General features: G+C 39.9%; 2 protein-coding genes across 7 annotated transcripts in view; both read right to left on the bottom strand.

Moving 5' to 3' along the window:
- Positions 1 to 11,706, bottom strand: part of ralyl (RALY RNA binding protein like) — a 25,417-nt gene extending 13,711 nt beyond the window's left edge. For 4 of the 5 annotated variants that reach the window (XM_017042068.2, XM_017042071.2, XM_017042069.2 and 1 more), the window contains exons 1-2: positions 11,646 to 11,706; positions 4,837 to 5,042 (exon numbers count right to left, since the gene is read on the bottom strand). The gene's annotated coding sequence lies outside the window, so the exon portion shown is untranslated. Of the gene's footprint in view, positions 1 to 4,836; positions 5,043 to 8,105; positions 8,327 to 11,645 lie in introns of those variants that run through there. The other variant, XM_025066361.1, reaches the window with a different exon arrangement.
- Positions 11,707 to 16,102: 4,396 nt separating this feature from the next.
- and2 (actinodin2) lies at positions 16,103 to 23,575 on the bottom strand. Of its 2 annotated transcripts, XM_017042076.2 has the most exons (7): positions 23,451 to 23,575; positions 19,870 to 20,004; positions 19,210 to 19,303; positions 18,478 to 18,522; positions 18,193 to 18,329; positions 17,175 to 18,074; positions 16,103 to 16,951 (listed from the first exon to the last, which is right to left on the bottom strand). In XM_017042076.2, exons 3-7 carry the CDS (start codon positions 19,280 to 19,282, stop codon positions 16,562 to 16,564), a joined length of 1,545 nt encoding a protein of 514 aa, XP_016897565.1. In that variant the 5' UTR covers positions 19,283 to 19,303; positions 19,870 to 20,004; positions 23,451 to 23,575; the 3' UTR covers positions 16,103 to 16,561. The 2 variants fall into 2 exon arrangements, with proteins under 2 accessions (XP_016897565.1, XP_008332756.1); XM_008334534.3 differs by lacking the exon at positions 23,451 to 23,575 and having other exon boundaries at positions 19,870 to 21,380.
- Between the last annotated feature and the right edge of the window lie 801 nt (positions 23,576 to 24,376).

Genomic DNA, 24,376 nt, shown 5'->3' on the forward strand with positions numbered 1-24,376 from the left:
TAATGCCCCATCCCCAGCCGCACCTGATGAATCATTAAACGGCCTCAATTAACAATTAAAGTCTAAATGAATAGAGGTTCACACAGGGCCATTTAGCTGCAGGCCCAGAGGCGCGCTGGAGTCTAATCTCTCCAGCAGGACTGTACAGTAAATACAAGCTAACAGTACAGGCAGGACGGAGCACGGCCTGTTGTAGCCCACATGTAATAATCAGCTGAGTGCTTTTACTGTGCTCCTGGAAATGTAATGTATTTTTGCCACGGAGCTTAACAAGGCAGTGTGGCTGTCAGGCACCATTCCTATTTTTCCTCTGCTCCAACACCCCATTACCTCCTAGATAACACCTGTCACCAGTTTGAATGGAACAGGGAGAAGAGGAGGCTGGCAGCAACAAAAGGAGAACGACAAAGATATGGAGTTTGGAGAAGGGAATAAAAGGAAGTGAGAAGAAAGGAAAGAATGTCGACAAAGACATTTGTAATGCCAATAATCTTTAAGAAGCGTAAACCTGACCTCGGACATGCAGAAGAAGGAAAACAGATTATTAAGGATTAAACTTAATGCTTTTCATATACCCTAAAAAAAAAAGTTCCTACACTTAATTAACAAACTTTTTGAACTAAAAAGGAGTGTAAAAAACCACAGTCTGGTTCATGCTAACTCCTCTTCCTCCTTTGTGTAAATGTATAAATGCCGTCCAAGGCATGAAGACTGAGGGCAGACTACCACATAAGTTTTACCACCATCTGATATAAGCAAGCTCTAGTCTGTAACAGTGATGACAGCAGTGAGATAAAGGCTCAGTGTGACCTGTACTGTGAGCAGGACTGAAACCATAACTACCAGAATAGATTTTATCCAGTCTTTTATATTAATAACAGAGATTATAATCTCTGGGATCAGGACAGGTGTGCACTCTTTACTCTTATCAAACAGTGAATCTTAAAGGCCAGTGGTGTAGTACACTCAAACTTTCACCTCAAAGTTGGCTTGTGAATAATGGTTAACAGAGAAACTTTTAATGACTTTTACAAATTAAAAGGTACAGTACGTGGGGCTATTCTTAAAGGTACAGTATATAAAATATAAGTGATCCCCTTAATCTTCTGAAGTTATGTTTTTCAGGCAAAGAACTTCCAAAGAGATGGAGCAGTGACCCCATACGTTATATACTGCAAAATATATAGCCACGTAAACATATATATAGGCACGCTACATTATACAAAAATAATTTCATTCTTGCCCCTTTCTCTGATTCCACATCTTCCGGTCACTGCAGAAAAACTGTGCACCAGATGGAAACCCTATTCTGTAGTTACTCTTATTAGTGGTTATATTATTAACATTTAGCACATTTATAGATGCTGTTGATGAAACCGCTCATGTTGCTCTCTCCTAAAACTTCACCTTTCACCTTTCAGTGATTAAAACAACCCTTTGTTCCATTGCCAAGAAGAATCACATTTAGAATGCATTATATATTTTGAGAGATTTCCACAAACTAATGCTAAAAATCATGGTTTGTTGTCATTTTTCTGTTTAAAGGTGTTGGAGTAAAATGTTTGCAGCTGCTGTTACAGCTGGGGGAATTCTCAACCCTGGATTCAGCATGTGAACATATGCTGCTCTCCACCATCTCTCTTGGCAAAACCTTTTTTCTCCATTTCCTTAATCCCCCCCTAGTGAGTCTTACAAACTGCTACGGTTCCACCAGGCTAAAGTATCCAGGTCACTAATGCTGTAAGTAATTAGCAGATAACGAAATATGTTTCTGTTTTGTACGGCGGCACCAGCAGCAGCAGCCAGCAGACTCAGGTGACATACCGAGTTAATGTTTTGGGGCAGGATTTAATGGCCCGGGTCGAATAGGCCACAAATGTGTGGAGGAGCAATTACGCAACTTGCAGGTTTGATCCTCTGGAGTAAAGATATGTATGGAGCAGAGGTGAATTCTTTGGCAGGGAGTTTTTACAATGAATATTTTAAAATGACTGCAGCTTTTTTTTTTAATTTCAGGAGAAAATGTATTTGTGTTGTCATTACCAGTGAAGTGTGTAGAAATTGAAATGAGAGGAAAGGAAAATATGTAGATAACACGGCATTAAATTAGGATTACATTAGGTACAATCAAGTAAAAAAGTAACACGTGCAATATAATGCGTTATGATCCTAATCACATATGTTGATATATATGTCAATAACTTGAAAAATCCTGTCCCCAGTAAGGCTTTTAGATATCATCTTAAATCTGTTGAGACAGAAGTATATTACAAAACTTGGAAGTGCATTTTCAACCAAATGTATCAATCAATAATTCAGTAGTTGATTAGTTATTGATTAACAGACCAATCACTGCAGCAATGGTTTATTATGTTGTTTTTGCTGCACCCGAGAGATATAATCTCAATCTGTGGTCAGTTTTTGCATCAATAATAAAGCAGTCATAATTCATAATTCACAAGACTAAATTAAAAAAAAAATAAATAAAGATGAAGTAGTAGTAGTTGTTGGGTTGTTTTGTCATTTTTAGGCTTTAAGAAAAAAAAAACTATATTCTCATTGTCTACTTAACAGGCAGTAAAAGCTTCTTCTGCAGCCTGCCGGGCCTCAAATAGCTAAGAATAAGCGCTGTATGGTGGAGAGGGCAAGGGTTAGTGAGGAGAGACACTGGCACGCAGGAATGGTCCCGCTCCAGCTGCCAGAGTAATAAAGTGCTGGCAGATGGCCATGCTTCTGAAATCAACCACTATCTCTTCGAATAGCAAATAAAAGGAGCTGGCCGTGGTGCTGAGAGACTGACGCTCCTGGGCAAATGGCACAAGTCAGCACACAACTGAGCATCAGGTGCATACATATACAGCTGTTCACCAAATCTGTCGATGCCCCGTCACTGCAGAAGCCCAGAGTGTTTCATCAGTTCAGGGACACAGACGTGGTGTAACAAAGAGCTACAGTTTTGTTAAGTGGAGAGCGTATGTACAAACCAAACAATCAAACAAACAATCATTCGGATTCAAATCTACGGTCAATAAAGTGTCCAACTGGATTGTGGGAAACCTAAGATAGAGCTGGGCAATTATTTCAACTTGATTGACACCGTACACTCTCAGAAACACTGTAATCTGGGAAAAATATACATATAATCTAAAAAAAAATTTTGCCAAGTTACACATTGCAAGTATACTCTATACTATATTTTCATTCCAATATAAATAAATATTTCACTTTCAGATACTTTAAGTTGGACAGGGAGGTCATTTCTGTTCATTTTGTCCAATAAATAATAGTTGGTTTGTACAACTCTTTGCATATGTGATTATGACTGACTGTAATTTTTGTTATCTATAATAGTAACCTCCAAATGTGGTTTCTGTGGTTCTTGAAGGCAACACGATGATCATGAAACAATCATGAAACGGGTCAGTTATCATCCCCATCCAGGACTGCAGGGCTCACAGGACACTGGGTCATAAAAGTCTGGCCAAACCCGACTTCTCACTTCTCCTCTCCAGACTCTTAGTGATTCTGTGCATGCTCATATATAGGCTGGTGATTTCAGTCATCCTCCCACCTCATCCCCAGAGAGAGATAAGCATTGTTTGAGTAAAGCAGCACATTTCATGCTTGGCTTCCCACACCTGTTCTCTGACCAGCAGAGTTTGAAGGCTGAAATAACTGTCAGACAATTTCACCTGTCTTTGGAGGTTCTGAAAGGAGCTTTTGTCTCATCACAGGTTTTAAAAAAAACTACAAACATTTGTAGTACATGACCAAAAAAGCCATTTAACTGAAAACATTACATTAAGCTTTGCATGCTGCTGGGATTGTTGTGTGCAGCTGCGTCTGTGTACAAATAATGACTTGAATAAATTGAGCAATCAGCTCATCCAAACACAAATGAACAGGGATCGCACACTGAGATGCTGACTCCCACAGCCAGCATGGATCTAACGTGTGTTTACCCTGGACTTTTGATCCACAGTCTTAGGTTCGTACCAGACAGATTACTAAAACCAGGCCCACCATGATGCTCAAACTGAAGATTGTCCTCCATTTTACTCCACTTTGTTTCTGCACAGGGTCCTAATACACATCAATACCAAATACAGTAAGATCAACACTAGAACTGCTCTCTCTGCATGATCAATTAAAGTTCAATTCCTTCCATCTTTCTTTTAGCGTTCAGATGTGCCTTCCAGTCATCAATACCAAATACAATAAGATCAACACTAGAACTGCTCTCTCTGGTTCTTTCGGCACTGATGTGTTTTGTTTTTCTGTTGTCACAGACCTCCTTACAACTTGACAACTTGCGAACCCAGACCTCAGGTCAACTTTGTAGGAAACACCATCCAAACCATTCTCATGGATTATTCCTAAATATGCTCAACATTTTCCAAGTAATATCCAACTTTAAACATTCTTGGCCGAGAGTTCCCTCATTAAAGTGGAGAACCACAGAGAAAGGCTGAACCTAGAACAATCTATTTTCTCAGAACCATACACAAGCAAATCCCCTCCAAAAACGGTTATCTTCACTACCTGAGAAATCACAATTTAAAAACAACAAGACAGAGTCAATATAAGACAAAACAGAGAGGCACGGCTGACCGGGTGAGGAAAAGAACACAGAGGGAGAAATCCCAAGAACGTTCTCCAACACTGTTTCTAAAGGCTGTTTCTCAGAGGATGCTGCGCGCATCATCACTCAACATCCGTGAATCACAAACAGAAAAGCATCCTTCCGGCGTCTGCACACCAAGAAATACAAGAAAAGACAACAACAACAAAAAAAGAGAATAATTCTTCTGTAAACAGCAGTGAGGACGTACTCACCTAGCGAGAGTTGAGGATGTGAAGTAGAAAGAAAGTGTGCGCAGAGCCACGGTGGCGTGGATCAGGTGGTGGACTGTTCTGTGGCACCGTGGCGCTGCCTCGTCTCCGCGCACCGCTGTCAGGTCATGTGATCCAGGCTGGAGCGGAGTTTCTCAGCCAGAGAGAAAGCGTCTCTGAAGCAGCTGCTCACAGCGAGCTGTTCCATCCTGTAGTGATGGGAGGGTAACGTCACTGGGGTTTTTGTTTTTTTTTTTTGCCCCACAAATTCCCATCTTTTTTGTTTCCCAAATACACATATACACTAGAGTAGGTCAAAAAGTTCTAGGACTGCGTTCACACTGCATGTCTTAGTGCTCGACATAGTTTTTTTTCTTGCGTTATTTTTATTACTTATGTTAAATTTGACGGATATCAAGAACTGACGTCACACCCAGCACGCTGTGTTTACGGAAGTGAATATGGACGCCACACATGTCACCCTGTGCTCCAATCAGTTGCAGCAACCAGGAACCACTTATATTCTTTATATATGTTTAAATATAAGTTTACTTCTATAACATCAGTGCTGCACGAGGAAATACATCTTTAAACATCTTTATATAACTGCAGAATCGGTTATATAGTCAGAAAAGGTCCCATTTTGGCAGCTTTAGCATGCAATGTTAACACAGTCATTGACATATTTCAATTATTTTAAATTGAAACCTTAAAAAAAAATCATTTTGAAATCAGAAAAATATATAAAAGTAAAACCTGAATAGGAAACTGTGTTTTTCCCCAGCAAAACAAAAGGAACATTGCGATCATCAAACAATGCAAACATGCAGGACAACCTGCAAAAATCTACAAAAAAACATTGATCATATGATAGAATCACTGTTTGCACAAATCTTGAGACTCATAAAAGCATTGGTGAACTAGTGGTGCTGAGTAGAAAACAACTCCAGACGACTGTGGTGGAAATATACTAGTCTAAAAGGATATTTGCATCAAAACTCTCCCTGCTCTCACTGAAAACTACGTGGGGATAAAAATCAATTGCATTTCTATTGAACGTTGGGCAAATACTGATCATTGGCGAGGACAAGGTCGACACTCTCTCTAACAAAGTTTACAGCTCAGTAAGCTGTGAACTCACCTGCAGCCCACATTTTGACCCATGTAGAGCAAAGTAAACTAGAGAGTGGGAGCTGCACCACTTTGTCAGTGGGCAACCGATAAAATATTTACCATAACACTATACTATAATAAACCCTTGTGTGAGCACTAGTATGTATTGTGCGGGGACATGTGAAACAACACCGACAAAACATTTTCCAAAACACTGAGGTACCCTCAGGATATAAATAGAAACTTGGTGTTTTTCTGTGGAAAAACTTTGGCTCCAGCCTGGCTTTTCATCATGTTTCAGTTGGTCCTGCACTGTAAGGTTGACAGCTCCAGGGTTCTAACATATTCTTGACAGAAACGTGAGTTGCCATGCTGTCAGGAAGAAACTGCTAGGGCTGCTGGGCAAATGAGAAAAAAAAAAGGTTTGTATGGATCAACGCCTTCTCAGGGCTGAGAGGCATATACACACAGAGATGTAATAGGAAGCACACTTCCTTCCTGGACCTTTGTATTTTCACAAGGGTCAGTTTTATGATAGATTGTGGCAAACATCACAGGGGCGGCATTTATCAAACGTGACTCCAATGTCTTCTGAGTTTATTGGGTTTGGTTTAAGGGGACACGAAAACACAAAAGGTGTTAAAATGCTTTTTGCAATCATGCTGTATAGCAAATCATGAGCAGCATCAGCATCGGCAGCATCAGCAGCAGAGAAGCCCTACTGCTGCACTGATTGGAGCTATTAGACACAATTCAGGAAACGTAAAATTAGATCAGAGAGCTAGTAGATAAGTGGTTTTATAAATGTTGTCCTCGCTAAAAGCTAATGCTGCCAGTATTATTCTTGGTAAAAAAAAGAAAAGAAAAAAGGCCACTTTTTAATGGTTTCTAAATTACAGTGTGGAGGGAAGGTGTGGCTGGCAGTCGGTGAAAGTGTAGAGATGGCTCCAGAAAGCAGCGGTGGATACAATGATTGACACATTGAATGGTTTTTAGTTACCCTTCTCCCTCTGACTCTGAAGTACAGTAGCTTGCAATACGACCTTTTACATTCAAGCACGCAAGGGTATAAAGCCTGAGGTTCACTCGTACTGAAAGAGGAGGTTTGAATACATATTGTTTAAACACACCACTCCTTAAAGAGCACGTTTGTCAATTAAAAAAAAGACATAAACGCCACTTTCAACCAATAGAAATGACATTTCACTCATTGGGAAATGTATTGTTATCTGCTTGGAGTAAATGTATAACTATATAAATTGGTGTTCTAGAATTCCTGCCCCAGGAGCTACATCTGATCCGCATCTCAATGTCAAAATTTTTGGCCTTGTGGTTTACATTTATTTTCATAGTAATTTTTTTTTTCTTTCTTATGTTAAAATGCTTTAGTTTGTTAAATAAAAAGTTACTAGTTGTTTGCCTTGTAGTATTATACAATGTTAAACTACAATATGTAGTAATTTTTTTTCTTTCTTATGTTGAAATGCTTTAGTTTGTTAATTAAAAAGTTACTAGTTGTTTGCCTTGCAGTATTATACAATGTTAAACTACAATATCTGGAGTTTTTTTCTGTATTAAACATCAAACACTGACCCTCCAACAAGATGATGGTATATATATTATATTAAATAATAAATAATAAATTTATTTTACAAATACACTTGTGTTCTAAGTGGAACTGAAACCAGACTTACATAATTTGGGCTTTGTGGCTGATTTGTGGGCAGCTTGAAAACTAATTCCTTTTCACTGTGATCGAGCGTTTTCCGTTTCCTCAGTAGAGTGAACTCACTGTGGCAGCAAGGCCTGTTTTATTTGGCTTTAAGGAAATCTTGAGGGCTGTTATTTTTCCCATCATCTGCTGGAAGTGTTTAGTATTTTTGCATACACTGCCATTTTTCAAAAAAAAATTACTATGCAAAAAAGCAAAGTGCCTGTCTAAGAGATACATGATTGCACCAGCTGTGGTGTTTACTCAGAAAGGACAATTTGCAAAATTCAGAAATACACTCAGTGTTCTTCAATTTTAAGTCAAATCTACAGGAAAACAAATTGTTTTGTGTTTGTGTTTATACAAACACTTTGCGTGTGTGTGTCACAGATGAAGTGTGACGTTTGAATATGTGTAACGTTGACATTTCTCAAGATGTGTTGTTTACCTGTACAAAACCCCAACCTCTGACTCTCTTTTGGCTCCCAGTTCCCTGAGCTTTCAGTTCTGTCAGCTCTCATACACTGCAAAGCCAGCATCAACAAAATAATTAGATCAGCCTCATCTGAAGAAGAAGAATCACTTTCAGCGTGTCCCTCATCCAGGGTCACCACAGCCACAGTCCACACAGCCATTTGGCACAGTTTTAAACACCAAGCCTCCCTCTTTATGAACCCGTGGGAGGAAAACTTACACCAAAAACAGGAGAGAGGATTGATCTTTTTATCACAGGTTTGAATCCCAATTTGGTCGGCTGTGGGATGTTGCACAAGCACCAGTTACCCTGCCTGGCTTCAGTGCACGCTAATTATCTAGATCAGGTGATCAAAGAGAGAACACTTTGATCACTATCCCTTAACGAACAGGACAAAAGTAGCAGAGTCAGCGTCCCCTCCCTGGTATCCAATCCAAATGTCAGGGTCTGTTTGCAGAGTTGACACGTCCCACGAGTTTCTAATTTGGAAAACATGCTTAGTTTCATTTGAGCCCAAATGCTGTTGTCAATGTAAATTGGGTAGGACTCTGGGGCCAATCAATACAGACGTGAGAGAGGATTCACTTTGGACACCCCAGGGATTCATCACTGACAGGAGTCTATTACTCCACAGCCAGGAAGCACAGGGGGAGCTGCTATGAATTGCAAATGAAAGGCTGCTGACTTGCCTGCTACGCAAACCCCATGATGTATTATTGCACACTGGGGAACACGTACCTATTACACAGAGCAGGGACCTGCTGCAAGACGAGTGCTTGTACTTCGAAAGTGTCCACTCCATGAGAACAGACTTCGAATGTTGACTCTGTCTTGCAGAAGTATTTGTTTTGTCCCCCATTCTTTAACAAATAAATGTTTCTGAATGTAATTCTTTGGGGTGGTTGCATTGGTTGTAACACAACACAAACATCCCATTTGTGACATGAAAAGTAATGAGTACCTGGTGTTATTGTTGCTCCCACCCTCCTGCAGGAAACGTCTTTCACCAGTGTTTAAAGTTCGATTAGGCACGTAGTGTGCACTGTACTCTGAGTCATTAGACCTGATTGTTCCCTGCTCTCTGAAGACTGCACACAGGCTCCTGATTAATGTGACTGATGAGAAGACTGATGCTTATTTCCCTCTCCTCCTGGTTGAGACTCTGGGGGGGGGGGGGGGTTTTTTAAACCCCGCCCCTGGTGAGGATTTAAGATGCCCTGAAGTCGCCAAAAGCTTCCAGTGCATCCTCATACTCATTTGTAATGAGCATTACTACTAAAATGTTAAAGTGCTTATATAATTTTATCCATGTAATGAGAACATGGTGCACTCACACTTAAGGTCATCTCTGTAAAATGCCACTTAATTTAGTGAAACATTTTTTAATTTAAAATTAATATTATTCATGTGTTAGATTTATTTTAAAAAATGTGAATTTAAAATGAATTCTACAGCTGATTTTGAGCAACAGCAGAAAGGATAGATCACCTGTGACCCTGACTCTGGTAATGAAGTCCAACACTATTTGATGTTACATACTGTAGATGGCGTTATGTAACTAATTGTTAGAGCAGCCGGGATGGAACATAAAACTCTCTTACAAAATGATCATTTGCGAGAAAACAGGATGTTAAGGATGTAAAGTGCATTTAGCCTCCAGCCATAAAATCATCAAAGTACTTTAGCATTATACATCCATTATCTTATACATCAACCATCCGCATTTCTTAATAATTTTTTTTTATTTAAACCATAATTTTGCCACTGCTTAATATCCGTGCAACTAAAGCTAAACTAAGACTAAAGTTCGCTACCGCACAGTGTGAATGCTGCGTTTATATCCATCATGATGATTGCCTAACATTTCTAGAGTGCAGTTGGTTATGCTATCTGTGGCCACTAGACGGCGACAGTTTGCAGAAAATAAAATAAAAAAGGGAGCTTATTTGGTCAACATTAAAAAAACACAAGAGACAACAATTAAACCATCGATTCAAGACTAACTCTCTTACCACTAGATACAAGGACCACTAACTTAAGTCAGGAATGAATTATCAAAATAATACAATGAGTAAAATGTTACACTTTTTATGAATTCTTGATATTTTCCTTTACTCTCACGTTATTATTATTGATTGGGTTGAGAATGTGCTATTATTAAACTTTAAACTTTATTGTACATAAATACTGACCAAATAAGCTACGCGTTGGAGACCCTGTCTCACAGTACGTTAAAACAACAGCGGATAAATTAAAACAGCTCGCAAGCTACGCGTTGGAGACCCCGTCTCACAGTACGTTAAAACGACAGCGGAAACATCATCTCCCGTTTTATACAACCATTGAAAATATACATTAAATTCAATTTATCATGAACAGCAAACAATCCACATCCTGCTGCCTCCTCTTCACCGCCTGTTGTGTGTGCTGACTGTGTATTCTGAATTATTGAACCCATGTACTTGACCTCATCCACTGTCACTTCCTCCACACGTTGCGGCTTCACCTTTTCACCTGCTTCTGTTTTATTCTAGCACATGTCATGTTTCAACCAATATTCTCATAAGCGTCAACCCTCCCCTCTCTGGCTCTCCTCCATCTGTCATTGCAGTTTACTATCTGTGAACATCATGGTCCACAGAGACACCTGCCTGATTTAATCTGTCATTCCCTCCATCACCACTGTAAAGTAGCAGCAGCTCAGATTTGCCTGCTAAAGTAATCCAGAGTCCATCGCTGCTGAGGGCACCTCTCAACTTTGTCTGAAGGTGCTGATGTACCTGTACCACCCTCATGTACATCTCTGCCACTTCTGACCTCCTACAGCACCAGTCCTTGTACCCTAACCTATTTCTGTCCCATGTATTTACTTTGTAGTTATTGACACTCTCTTCATTTGTCAGGCATAATAATAAAAAAGCCACAGTAGCATAATAAGGCAAGAGTCAAATGAATAAATAAATGAATAGGTTATTAACATAAACACATCATTAAGGAACTGGAAATGGGCTTCTGTCTGAAGAGGGAAGCCCCTCTTCTTAACTCAACAGATTTGAGAGTAGACGTCAATGGTATTCACTAAATTCTGCTCCTACCTGCTCTGATTTATGGTCTATTTTCCAGTATGTTAAAGAAACTGACTTCATGACAGATTTGGATCCATTAAAATCACCCTCTGGTGGTTGACTGCCACTTCCTTGGCTTCTGGTGGGACCAAACAACTACACTGAAGACCAAATTAAAATGTGGAATAATTCCTTTAAATTATGCATCATTACATAAACATGTTCTGCTAAATGGGCTCAAAACTGTCCCTCTAAACAAGCTCTGCAGTAACAGTGCTCCTCGATTGTCCCTTTCTGCTCATGTAAGGTCATACTGGTCCATTCCCCACAGGCAGCTGATGTTGAGCTGAACGCCAGGCTGGACTTCAGTGTTGTGTGCTTTCTCACTGCCTGGTCCCAGCCCTACAGCTGGATGTTTGAATTATTGATCAGATTCTGTTAGACTGACCTGGTGGTGACCCGGGTAGTGGCCAGAATGGGAGGTGGACTGGTTGCGAATTCCCTCTTTTTCCCGTAGGGAAAAATCAGACCCAGGGNNATTTGTAAGTTGCATTAATAAATCAACAGTAACAACAAGTAGCAGCGCGGGGTTGACTGAGGATAAGGATGTAGACTGATTTACATGCTTATTTACTGCATGCACCAAAGGCTCATGGGACACATTCCTATGGCTGCTCATTTCCTAGTCTGCTGCCACAGCTGATGATCAAACACGGGGACAGAGCAGAGCAATTCTTTACATCCACAGTGTATTTGTTCAGCTGGCAACAGGTGGGTAATTTTGTTAGATCGTATCCACTCGGAGCTCTTGTTATTTTTACAGTCTGTATGTTTATTCAAGTGACAGTATCAGGATCAACATCAACACAAGATTAACGAGGGCTGCAGGGAGTACAGACAGGTCATGACTACTTCCTTATACGCCATACAGTTTGTGACATCAAGTCAAACCCATAAAAAAAATTACTATCCCCTTAATTCATATCTATCTCCCCATAATGAATTGTTGTTTGTTGTCACATTGTATATATATATATATATAAATAATTTTTTATTTTTAATCAATCCCCTTTTACTCAGGCAAAATATATTATTTTCATTTAAACAACAAGTTTACCAAATTTCCAAATGTTTCAGCCTGTTATTGTAAAAACATTCAAACCTTCCTCATGAATTTCTATTAATTTCAATATAAAGCACAAACATCTATTTGGGGAAAAATTACATCCTACCATTAATTCCCCCTCCTGCAAAAAAAAAAAACAAACAAAAAAAAAACGACAACACCTCACAGCCAAAATAATCAGCCTGTCATCCCCACATTCCATTTTAACAGAAAAGTCACTGTGGACAAGATTTATTATTCACACAGCCACAGTTGAAAAAACCACAAACCATCCATTTAAGAGCCAAAGGACAGACAGACAATATTTGTTTATCCCACAGGCAGTGAATAAGTCATGGTGCTGTTTATGAAGGGCCAAGGTTAGAGTCGCAGAAATGCAGAGGGAACAACATGATGGTTCTTCCTGTTATCGTTCCCTCAGAAAGATTAGGGTGTTTTAGTTGTACAGAGAACATGTCATCTCAACTCTGTCCATTTTTCTTCTCTACATCGCTGCAGCAAATTGCCGACCTTGAGTAAATGCGTTGTGGACTTTAAAAGGCTGCAGACAGTGATGGGCCGTGTTTGTATCAGCTCTGTGTGTAAAGTACTGCTCCTGTTGGTTGTTCCTGGAACACACGTCCACACCTCTTATTATTTTTCAATGTGCTTTGTATTTTATTTTCCAAATCTAATTCTTAATCCCAATTGTTGGGAGTAAAAGTAATAACTACTGCAAGAGGAACTGGCTCTTAGCATAGGCCACACTCATTTGTCAAAACAGTGGCAAAAAAATGATGAAGCTTCATTTAAATGTTTACAGCCCTGGTTTGATGCCTATGCTACACAGTCTTAATTAGAGCTTTAGTAGCAAACAACCCGCATGCTGCTGAATCTTTCTGACATAACAATTTAATTCACAGTTCACAAGAAAAAGTGTTTGTTGTTCTGCAGCTTGCAGACAGACTGATTATTGTTTAAAATGTAACTTCAAAACATGAGTTATTAAACAAAGCTTCTCATTTTAAAGTTTTGATGAAAGAGACTGCAGCCAGCCTCCATGTGCTGAATCCAAAGAATGCCGTACAGACTGTCAGAGGGCTACAGTGGGGCACAGCTGTGCCAAGGCTCATCTAATGTACAACACAGGGTATTTGAGTTTGATTGGATTAAATTATATTCCCTCCATCTCCAGTGGTACAGGGTGAAGGTCTCTCTGAGCCACAGTCAGCACAAACCTTAGCCAAGCGTCTACTTCTCCCACACAGAATTCAAGGCCGAAACTAAGGGAGGAAAATGTGCTCCCAGGAAGTCAGCTGAAACTGTTGTCTACACCTCCCAGAGGAGCTTCAGCTGAATAACAATAAAGGGCTCCTCTGTTTTTTGTTTTTTTTAAAACTTCATTATCCACCAACACCTCCAGGTTGCATCTGACATCTTCACCCTCAACTCCCACTGTTTGTTTTTCTATACATCTGTCAATTTCCTTTTTTTCATTTTCTCTCTCCTTCTCCTGTCAGTCTACTTCTAAGTCTCCATCTGTCCTTGTGTATTTGTCTCTGACTCTCCCGCTCTGCTCCCCCTGCCCACTATATCGTTGTGTAAATATCAACATAAGCCGCAGCTTTGCATTGTTCCTGCACTCTTTCTCTGTCTGTGTCCCGGTTTGGCTCAGTGTTGTCAGTTGGCACTGATGAGCCGCAGGTGTCTTCAGATTTACTTCAGGTTTACCCATGGGTCTCATCTCTGTTGGCACAGTCACCTTACAGGCTCAGATTGATGACAATCTGTCAGGGCAACTCAATGTTATTCAAGGCTGGATTGCATTTGAAAGACTAGACGAGAGTAGAGGAGGCCAGCCAACATTGATTAGATTAGAAGAGAAGCATCAATAAACTCTTTGTTATGAGAGTTTATGTAAGAAACGACTGATTGTTAGGAGATGGAACCACTTCCTGCAAAAAAGTCTAAACACACGGTAAAACACTGAAGTGATGACAACTTCTAACAGTGGCCGGACAAAAAAAAAAAAGAATCGCAACTGGTCAAAAAGGAAGTTGTTTGAATACTGGTGTTTGAAAAAAAATTCACAAGATGCACAGGCATAAAGGCATTTGCAGTCTGAAGCCACTAATGAGTTTAAACATTTTAAACATGTCACATACGTAGAAAGCTTCAATATCACTAAAACAACAAACCCACGGAGCACAATACAGAAACACCAACGACATACTTGACAGTACACCACCAGTACATCAAAGATTTATCTTTGATGTACTCTCAGACGTATGCCTACAGTACGGTCATAAAAAGATCAGTTTAAAACCACAATGGATAATTCACAAGAAGCAAACACCCATTCACACTCAGACGTATGCCTACAGTACGGTCATATTAGATGTCTAATGACTACTTGACCTAATCATGCATCAGTTACCACAGGGATCAAACCAGTGATCTTCTTACTGTAAGGCAAGGTCACGAAGCACCCATCCAATGTGTAGCTTCTATGCTCCAATTCCAAGATAAAACAAGACAATCCATTGTATACTATACAGGTAAGTGTTATTTTAAAATGTGTTAATGTTCCACTTCTACTGTCACTGACAGATACAGAAGCACTGAAGCATCCCCACAACATCACACTTTCATAGGAAACAAGGTCAAAGATATTTTACTAGTTTTGGCTCATCTTATTAAATGATATGCCTGAGGAAGCAACAGTAAAGCCTAAAGGTAACATTAAAAAGACCAAATAAACAAAAACCTTAATAAAACCCTTTTTTTTAAAAAAAAAAGAAAAAAAAAGAAAAAAGAAAGCTTGTATGTTGACAAAGAACTTATAATAAATGAAGTGGAAGAGAATATAATAAAGAGGTACACGCTTATATTGTCACACCATAAACTTGCATTCTGTTAAGACAGGCTCAAAGGCACTCATCCTAAAACCATTATGTTTCCAACACAGGGTAATTATTCTGTGCACAGCCATGAAATTATTTGCAAACATCCTTCCCATCATTCTCTTCTTGATTTTCCTCTGTTTGATTTCTGCTCTTCTCTCTGCCATCCTTCAAAAATCAAATCTTATTTTTTCACCTGAAACATTTATGGGAAAATCTAATGGCAAAGGATGTTTCTCCAAATTCACAGGGGACAGAACTGCACTTTGCACTTGACTGCTTAACAACTGAATAGCACCGCCTGCTGGGAGTTAAATTACATAGATAAACCCGGGCGTTGTATTTACTTAGGAGACGTCAGTTTCATCTGGCTTAATAGTAAAACATGGGTTTTCAAACATCATAAAGCAGACAGGATAACATACACATAAAGTTGAAGCTCCCAACAGCAGAAAACATGGTTATCATTATTATAATAATCATATTCTTTGTATTTATCTTCCGGCAATAGAAAAACGGAAGTTAGCATCTACGTTTTACAAACTTTACAGACAGGAAGACTAGAGTGTTCTTGTTCTCATGTCTGGCTCGAATGACATCCATGATGGTGTCTTGTTAGGAAAAGTATCATATAAAATTACGCTTCATGACACCACTATTTATTTTAAAACTTCCTAAATCTAAACTGTTGCTAGCTGGGTTAGCACACTTACCTCTCTTCTTTTTCGTCAGGTTGTCTCATTGTTCATCGAATCGCATTACTGACACCTAGTGTTTCAAATTATAAACACATGTCATAATGTTTCTAGAAAATGTGTGATTACAAGGTAGGAAAGTGTTGTACCAAGTTGTGTTTCAACTACTAAACGTGTTTTTTAACCTTTATTCTCATTGGTTAAACTTATGCGAAAAAACAACATATTTTATTTATGTTTATTCAAAACTTCATAAAAAAAATCAAGTGAGAAGCTGTGATGTTAATAGCAAAAGAGAGTTGTGAGAAATATCAACATTACATACACTAAGGTTAACTCAAACAGAAACAGAAAATGTACAAACAGGGGAAGACAAATAATCCCACTACACCTTACTCTATCTCACATCTATACATGATTTTTTTTCTTCTTACAAACATAAATACACAAAGGGTTTTACATATAATTTGGTTTTTGCTTAGTTGTCTTTTATCATCTCCCTTACAAACACATGAAAAAACACCTTCAGATTTCATGGAAACGTAAGTTGATTTTAATAAACTCATGAGGTTTAAAGAGCGGGGTCCATAAAGTCCAGCAAACCTAGGCAGCAAGACATCGCAGCCAACTTTAGCTGAAGTTGTTACACCAACATCTACCTCTACTGATTCATGACACTCTTGAGAAAGTCTTCAAAACGTGGGACTGCAGACTGTGGAACAGGTGTCTCCTTTGCAGGCTCATCAGCGGCAGGCTCATCTGCAACGGCAGGCTCTGACCGACGTAGACGGCAGTTGTAGTCAAACTCTGGGTCACAGTCAGGGTCAGGCAGAATTATGCCATCCTTGCTGGGCTTTGAGGCCACAAGGGCTGAGGGTGAAGAGAATTTAAAGCAGTTGGGATCGTACGGATGGCAGGACAGCGATGTTTGACCCTTGATGTCAGCTTTGGCCTCAGGGCCAGATTTCACTGGGATGCAGTCTTTGTCATAGTGTACATAGCAGTCGTGGCCCTCCTTGGTCTTTCCACGGATGCCAAGCTGGTAGCGGACCTGGTTGAGCAGTTGATTTGTGTTTTTGGATCGGAACAAATAAGAAGCAGATCAAAGATAACTAGTGAAAGCATTATAAAACACCAAATTATTTTTGTACAATATTTAATAAACCACAATGAAGAACGAAACAATTAACAAACCCACTTAGCAAGAAGGATTACATTAGGTTAATCAAAACATTAAACTAGTCTGTACTAAGAGCAGGACTACAAATTCAGACCTGGTGTTCGGGGATCTGTGGTGCAGGCTTGCGCAGGGCAGCGGCCGCTGCCAGAATGCAGTATGGATCGTAGCGAGGGTCACAGGACAGAGGAACTGGAGGGGGTGCAGGGGCACTCTTGATGGGGTACTCCAGGACAGGTTTGGTCAGGCCTGACAACCTGGTGGCACTCAGAGGGTTGCAGCCAGCATCAAACAGAGGGTTGCAGTGTTGCTCCTTTGGAGGACCTGCTTCAATGGGAGCAGGAGCTGCGGCGTTGGACACACACAGGGGATCAACATCGGGGTCACAGGTGGGGTACATCATGTGGTAGAAACCAGTTGGTGCCTTCTGGACCAGTATTGGCATGCAGTAGGGGTCTTTGGGGTCACACTTGAGGGCAGAATAGGATGGAGCAGGGCCAGCGGCTGGGCGATACCCATAAGCTGCCCTCAGGTGGTACTGAAGACACTCCACGTCCTCTGGGTTACAAATTCTCACCAGCTCTGCCTTCTGCTCGGCACTCAGGAAGGGCTCCAGTACAGGGGCATAGTAGTAGAAGCCGGTGGAGCTCTTCATGGGCATGGGCAGCATGGGAGTGAGAATGGGTGCTGGAACCTTGGCTGCACCCTTCTCAGGCTCTGGAGCTGCAGCTGCGGCTTTGGGGGCAAGAGGAAAGAGGCAGTAGGGGTCGATGTAGGGGTTGCACATTCTGACTGCAGCAGACTTGATGGAGGACGGCATCACTACTGCAGCTTTAGGCTTACTAGTAGACTCAGAGATGCATTCTGGATCATCAGAATCGGCACAGGACTTGTAGATTTCACTGAGATGAGTGAGGTAGTGGTTGAATGTGGGCCCCTCCTCTGACCTGTGTTTGTTTTGGAGGTAGGCCATGTACAAACGGTCCAAATCCTCAACCTAAGGAACAAAAAAAAAAAGTTATGATTTGCACAATTTTGTCTCCTTGCTAAATTTTTTTCAAGCAACAGACTAAAAATATCAAGAAAAACAATCGATATAATCCAAATTCACTTACTCCTTCCTGGTTGTTTGAGTCAACAAAGTACTTGTACCATCCCCAGAAATCAGGAAGGCGTTTGAACTGTGGCACAGCAACGAAAGGAAGGTTCCTTCTGTTACGAACAAGTGATTTCACATCCTCTGATGCAGTCACTGGTAAAAGAGAGGAGAGAAGTCGAGACAAATGTTTTAGTCTGAGAATTCAATTATTAACTTTGATTAGGTTACATTGTTATTTATTACTATTATTATCATCATTAATTTCTTCACATATTCTTCACGTGTTTCTGATGCTGCTCACCTTCCTCCTCCTTGTGCTGCTCCACTGGCACCGCCCCCAGAAACTCTGTGAAAGACAGGGAGCAGCCACTTAAACAGCAGCACGGACATGTGTTGACTCGAACCAGATGTTGAGCTTCCCTCAACATCAGGCAAAAAATGCTGAGCTCTTAATAAAGCCTTTAGGTGAAGCCCGGCAGGTGCTGGAGCTCTGGCGCCCCGGCACAGGGCTGTATACCTCAGATTAACACACCACCCTCTACTCCCCTCCCCACCTGTGGAGTTTTTGCAAGCTGGAGGAGCCTCCTCAAAGTTAGCCTATAAAATTACAAAGAGGTGGCCCCCACACAACCTTATTTTTAATACACTATAAAACAGCAGTTATGGTGGTATATGTGTGTGTGTGTATAGATGAGGGGGTAAATAGAAATGGCTACTAGCATTTTTTTTAATAAAAGAAAAATTTTGTCCTACAAGTTTAGAGTACACATAAATACTTCAGTCCTTCTCTTACATAAGTGATTTAAATACACTAAATGAGAAAGGTCTGTAGTTAAATTCCTTCATATGGAAGAGTAGAAAATTCTAATGAGCCAAAAAACAATTTAATAGGTTTAAACCCCTTTACCAATTAGAAAACAACAAGATATTTGAGCCCACATTTATTTCACTCTAACTTTCTACAACCCACAGCTTTATTTCAAAGATACAACGATTCACATCATGTCAGTATTTTCTGTCATTTCAGACTCACCTGGTAGAAGGACCATCACTAACAGTAATCCTGTGTGGATCAGACTGAAGGAGGGTCGTGTCACACGGGCCATGTTTGCGTTTCGATATTCTTCCTGTATTAAAAAAAACAAACACAAAAAGGTCATTTCTGCCATAAACCCTTGCTGGTAAATCATATTATAACTAATTTAAATAAATAATTGGTTGCTCAATGAGTGAAAAAGCTTTTATTTGTAGATTTGGAATTTCTCAGATTCTGAATTAATTAATTGGACAAGAACATTAACAACACGCCAAAGAAAAAAGATTAAATTACACTCTCTCATAAAGACTACTGACACTTTAGTTCTGCGTAAAAAAAATAAGAATATACATTAGTGCAGTGTTTAACAGGATTTTTATGACCTACTCAATCACTCAAAGGCATTGCAACCAAAACAACAATACAAATTAAAACATTGCTAATATTATTGAAAAAAAAGGGGTAAAAAAAGCTACAGTTAATCAAATGCATGTTCTTTCTGATAATGATCTAAACAACATAATTTCACATGAAAGAAAATGACATGATGATGAAATAGGTGAAGCAACTAAACCATGAAATATGTTGTGTGCAAACTCTGAAAATCACAGGAGGAAAATTAACTTTGCAGAAAGTGTCCATGACATTAGTGCTTACCTGCAGGGGTGCTGTAGTTGTGTCCTACTGAGATCACCTCTGGATCCAGCAGCTCTCTGGACCAAGGTTCTTGATGAGGGGGGGCCTCGCTGCACTGCGCTCTGAGCGGTGTAAACTGTGTACCTCCGTGCTCTCCTGTATTGGACAGACGAGCAGGGAAACATTTTTAAGGAGCCCCCCAGATCATTAAAAACACCAGGCATGTCATAGACCTATGGCATGCTGTTAGATGAGCAGGGATTGGCTCCTGCACTGCTATCCGTTTAACCAATAGGGGTCCTGTAATTAAGAGAAGTGAGCTGAAAGACTGCTTGCTGTGGAGGAACACTAACAGGGTGTCATTTAGCACCAAGCTTCTTCCCTCACAGGTTTGGAATTTAGGTTCATCAGGTGTGGTGACGCAATGTCTCCACGCCGTTGACTTTTAAAATAAAAAAATAAAAGATGTTTTCTTCCATTGGTTTAAATTTTTGGTTTTTGCTCCTTTCTTAAAATAGTTCGATTTCAAACGGTAGAAATTCCTGATTAAAATTTAATACAGCTCAGTGCTTGACACTGTAACAATGATATAATGACTTTTTTGACCACAATGTATCACCAGAAAATAATAGTACAACTACCTCAAAATGCAGTAGCTGAAAAAAAATTCAAAAGTTCACTCTAACCTTTGTTTGACAATTACACTTAAACTCCTATGATGACCATTTTACTTGGTTGAAGACAGCATTTTTATATTGGTCCGTCACTGTAACACACATTCTTGATTATATATATATATATATATTGTTAATAGTCAAAGCTGAGTCATCACCAACTGTGAGAGGAGACATGATACAAACTGGCTGAGTGTAGACAGCAGAGGGTAGGAGGTAATCAGGAACAGATGGTGCTTTAGATCCACTGTAGTTTTAATCACAGATACTGATGATCCTGTAGGAACAGACACTGAAATCTATATTAGTAGAATAAATATAATTTCCCATACAGGCCAATATTTGTGGAATCATATACTTTAAATCATCCTCAAAGGAGATACTTTGACAATAAAAAAGTCTGGGTCACACATCATATACTACAGCACTGCGGTCTCTACAGTGAAGGCTACACGTGGCACAGTTCAGGATCACACAGCAGACAAACTGATCTGCTGATCCTCACAGCTCTGGCCTCCACCACAGCAGTGTGCTTCGTTAGTGTCTCTCTGTGTGTGCTGAATATAATGAATACTGCTTCAACTTTCATGGTGTGCACGAAAAAAAAAATGATGGTGATGAAACACTTTTTTACACCTCGAACAAATCATTTTAGATCTAGACTGCAAGCAGATGTGTCAAACACATAAAAAACTCAGTAACACTTTTGATATTTGCACAACCTGCTGTTGTGATGCTGAAAACTTTGCCTGTAGATTCCTGTAAAAAGACATTGTTCGTACTTCTTCCATTCGTTGATTGCTTCCCTGAAGTGATCAGCACAACAGACATTGGTCTCAAATCATCCAGCGTCCTCTACCGCTGTACCAAAACCCCCACCACCACCACCACCACCCCCCACTCTCCACTATTATGTCCATGAATCTTCTTAGAGTTCCTCCTCTTTTCCTCCTGCCTGACAGACTCACCTAAGATAAAAGCTAACACCAGCTAACACCAGCTAAACTCCCAGTGCGCAGAGCATTTTGACCAACAGTGCATTTCCCAGTGCAGTATTTGAATGTAAGTATCATCCCTAGTAGACACCTATACTTGATTCCAAAATCTGTTCCTGGTTAATCTGTTTGTTAGTGTAAAAACAGTCCATTTTACTGAATGTCAACACATACAAGTACAGTTGCTGCATAACTAAGGCTCAAATTCAAGATGCAACAGGAAACACTCTTATACAACTCAACAGATGGAGTACATGGTCGGGTACAGAGTGTCATCCAGATATTTATAAGAGTCCTTCATCCAGCCATCACTTCTCCTGTACCATCTGCAGCCTGTTAAAGGAGGACAGCATATGGGGCCGCTGCCCATCATATGTGTAATTACGCCTCTAACAGGTGTTCCCCGACACACTCAAACCTACAATCCCGTTCAGAAGCAGTCGAAGAAATGAGCACGATACAAGCTGGTACTTTCAACATAGCATATATGAAGGAATCCTTGGGCTCTTAAGAATTCCACAACATCTGGAGCCATTGACGACTTTTTAGGATGTTATTTTTTAAAGCCTGAAAGTAGGACAACTATGAAAGGAAATTGTATGTTATTAGTCAGTAAATGGTTGGTTTGCTTTCCACACAAAAATGCAGTATGAAGCGGTGCGAGTATCATCCATCACTGCTCTGGAGACACTCAATCATTCAGTAAACATCACTGTCATCGAAAAGATTGTTTTTCCAAAGGGCCGGCATAAGGAAAATTAAACTGGAATTATTAGAGAATAGACTAATTCAAGATGCACGCTAAAACTGGAGCCACATTTATTTGATTTCTGCAGGGCCGGCGTTTTCTCATAAAGCAGTGTGTGGAAGCTGTGCACCATGGTAAATGTGAAGGGGTCTGGAAATGCACAGCAGAGCAGCCTTCCTGGCAGTTTATGAGGTCAGAGGTCAGGAGGAGAACTGTACGAACATGCTTGTTCCACATCCTCAGACTGGACTAAATACATGTTAAAGGAAAATAGAAAAAGTGAAAAAAGGATAATATGATCTAAAATTAAGATTAATAATGAGCTGGACATTATGTCAAGTCAAAAAAAAAAAAAACAAAGGTTAAATTGCTTTAGCAAATCAATGAAACAAGAACATTATTGAAGCCATTTAGGAAACTGAGAAAGATTGGTAAAAAAAAAAACAACTTTAAATAATATTGTGAAAAAAAAAAACAACTTTAAATAATATTCCCTTTTTGGTCATTCAGAAGCAGAGGTTGTATCTAAGTTACTGCCAAAAACATAAGTTTGGTCATAATCCATTTAATCATCAGCTGGTTCACTTATTCATTGTTGCAGCATCAACTACACTGTGTGTCCCAGTGTTTGTATCCCAATGATTCCAGACCCATATAACATAGTTATATATAACACAGCCTCATAAAAACTTGTTGTCCAAGAGTCAACAGCATTTTTTGTGAGGTCTCCGTACTTTGACTTTAAAACAATGGATCTGTGAGTGGTTAGAACACATTCACACTGCATGTGCATCTTTAAGGTCTAGTCAAGAGTTTGTACCAATCTCCAGTCTTGTCCAGGCTTCACTTTTGAAACCACAGAGCTGCTTCCATTTCTTATATAACCAGTCTCTGGAGGCCGACAGTAGCAGTATATAAACGGTGTTCCACTGTAATAAATAAAGACTGTTTTCTTGGTGATAAACAGCCTGCAATCATTCTACATTCCAGCAGAGAGGAATTTGCCCGTCTCCTTGTTTTTCTTTTCTGCACAAAGTGCTGTTTTCAAACATGTCATCAAGACACAGGCGACACAACCAGTGCGTGATAAAAAACAATATTTTGAGCCAAATTAAAGCCTTTTCACACATGAAAGACAATAGAGGACAATGGAGTTATGTCACTGTGAGGGAGTGGTTCACAAACCTTTTCTGAAGCGCCCTCCATTTTTGCTGACAGGACCGTTACGAAGCCTCTCGTCCCCCATACGTGCACTGCCGTTGCTTTAAATCACTTTTAACTACTGTAATTCCTGCAGAATTGCATTTCCTTCTGAAAATGAAATCACAAATAAGTGGCATGAAATAAAGACATGTTAAATTTCAACTCATTGCGCTTCTCTACTTAACAATAACCTAAGATTATGATTTGTGCCTGGTTATACATACATACATATAATTGTACAAACCTAATATGTACAACTAATGTAACTTTTTCCATTACATACTGCATTATACAATGTACGGTTTAACTGGTTGTGTCTCTGCTGCTCTAAATGAATACATGGATGTAAAGCTGTGATGTATGGCAGAACAGGGAGCTGCTTTCATTAGGCCTACACCTGGCTAAGTGGCTCACTTTTCATGTAGTGAACAGAGTACAGACCGCCACCGTAAATGAGCCTCATACGAAGCACGTCCACAGACGCCCTGCTGAGAAGTCTGCATGGAATGTGTTGCATATGGCAAGACATTTAGGCCTTTTGATGTAAAAGAGCCGCAGGACAGAGATCACACTACATTATAAACCACAGTTTGTAAAAGGGGGGCCGCTACAATAAATGTTTGGGGCCAGTAAAGAAGTTTACTGCTGTGGAGGCAGCATTATAACCACACCCCGGGGTAAAAAACCTCGTGTGCTAAAAGATCCAATCTGCCTGACTGACAATTTCCTATTTAGTGATGACCAGCTGCTCAGAAGACTTTAACATAGTGCACTGTGAAAAACTTACTCTGACAGTTTAAATAACACAGATTTATTCTGGTGCTGAGTCCTGTGAAGTTCTGTGTAATGCAAAACCTTTAAACCAAGTGCTGAGTCCTGCGAAGTTCTGTGTAATGCAAAACCTTTAA

This window comes from Cynoglossus semilaevis, chromosome 20 (genome assembly GCF_000523025.1).
Source record: "Cynoglossus semilaevis isolate Cse_v1.0 chromosome 20, Cse_v1.0, whole genome shotgun sequence".
Taxonomy (NCBI): domain Eukaryota; kingdom Metazoa; phylum Chordata; class Actinopteri; order Pleuronectiformes; family Cynoglossidae; genus Cynoglossus; species Cynoglossus semilaevis.

What these genes read in the sequence shown, in the direction of transcription:
- and2 (XM_017042076.2), bottom strand. Translation starts at nt 19,282, where the DNA reads ATGGCCCGTGTGACACGACCCTCCTTCAGTCTGATCCACACAGGATTA. An exon ending in AGTGATGGTCCTTCTACCAG is followed by an intron (nt 18,523 to 19,209) that starts GTGAGTCTGAAA and finishes TGTCTTTCACAG; the next exon opens with AGTTTCTGGGGGCGGTGCCA. An exon ending in GCAGCACAAGGAGGAGGAAG is followed by an intron (nt 18,330 to 18,477) that starts GTGAGCAGCATC and finishes CTCTTTTACCAG; the next exon opens with TGACTGCATCAGAGGATGTG.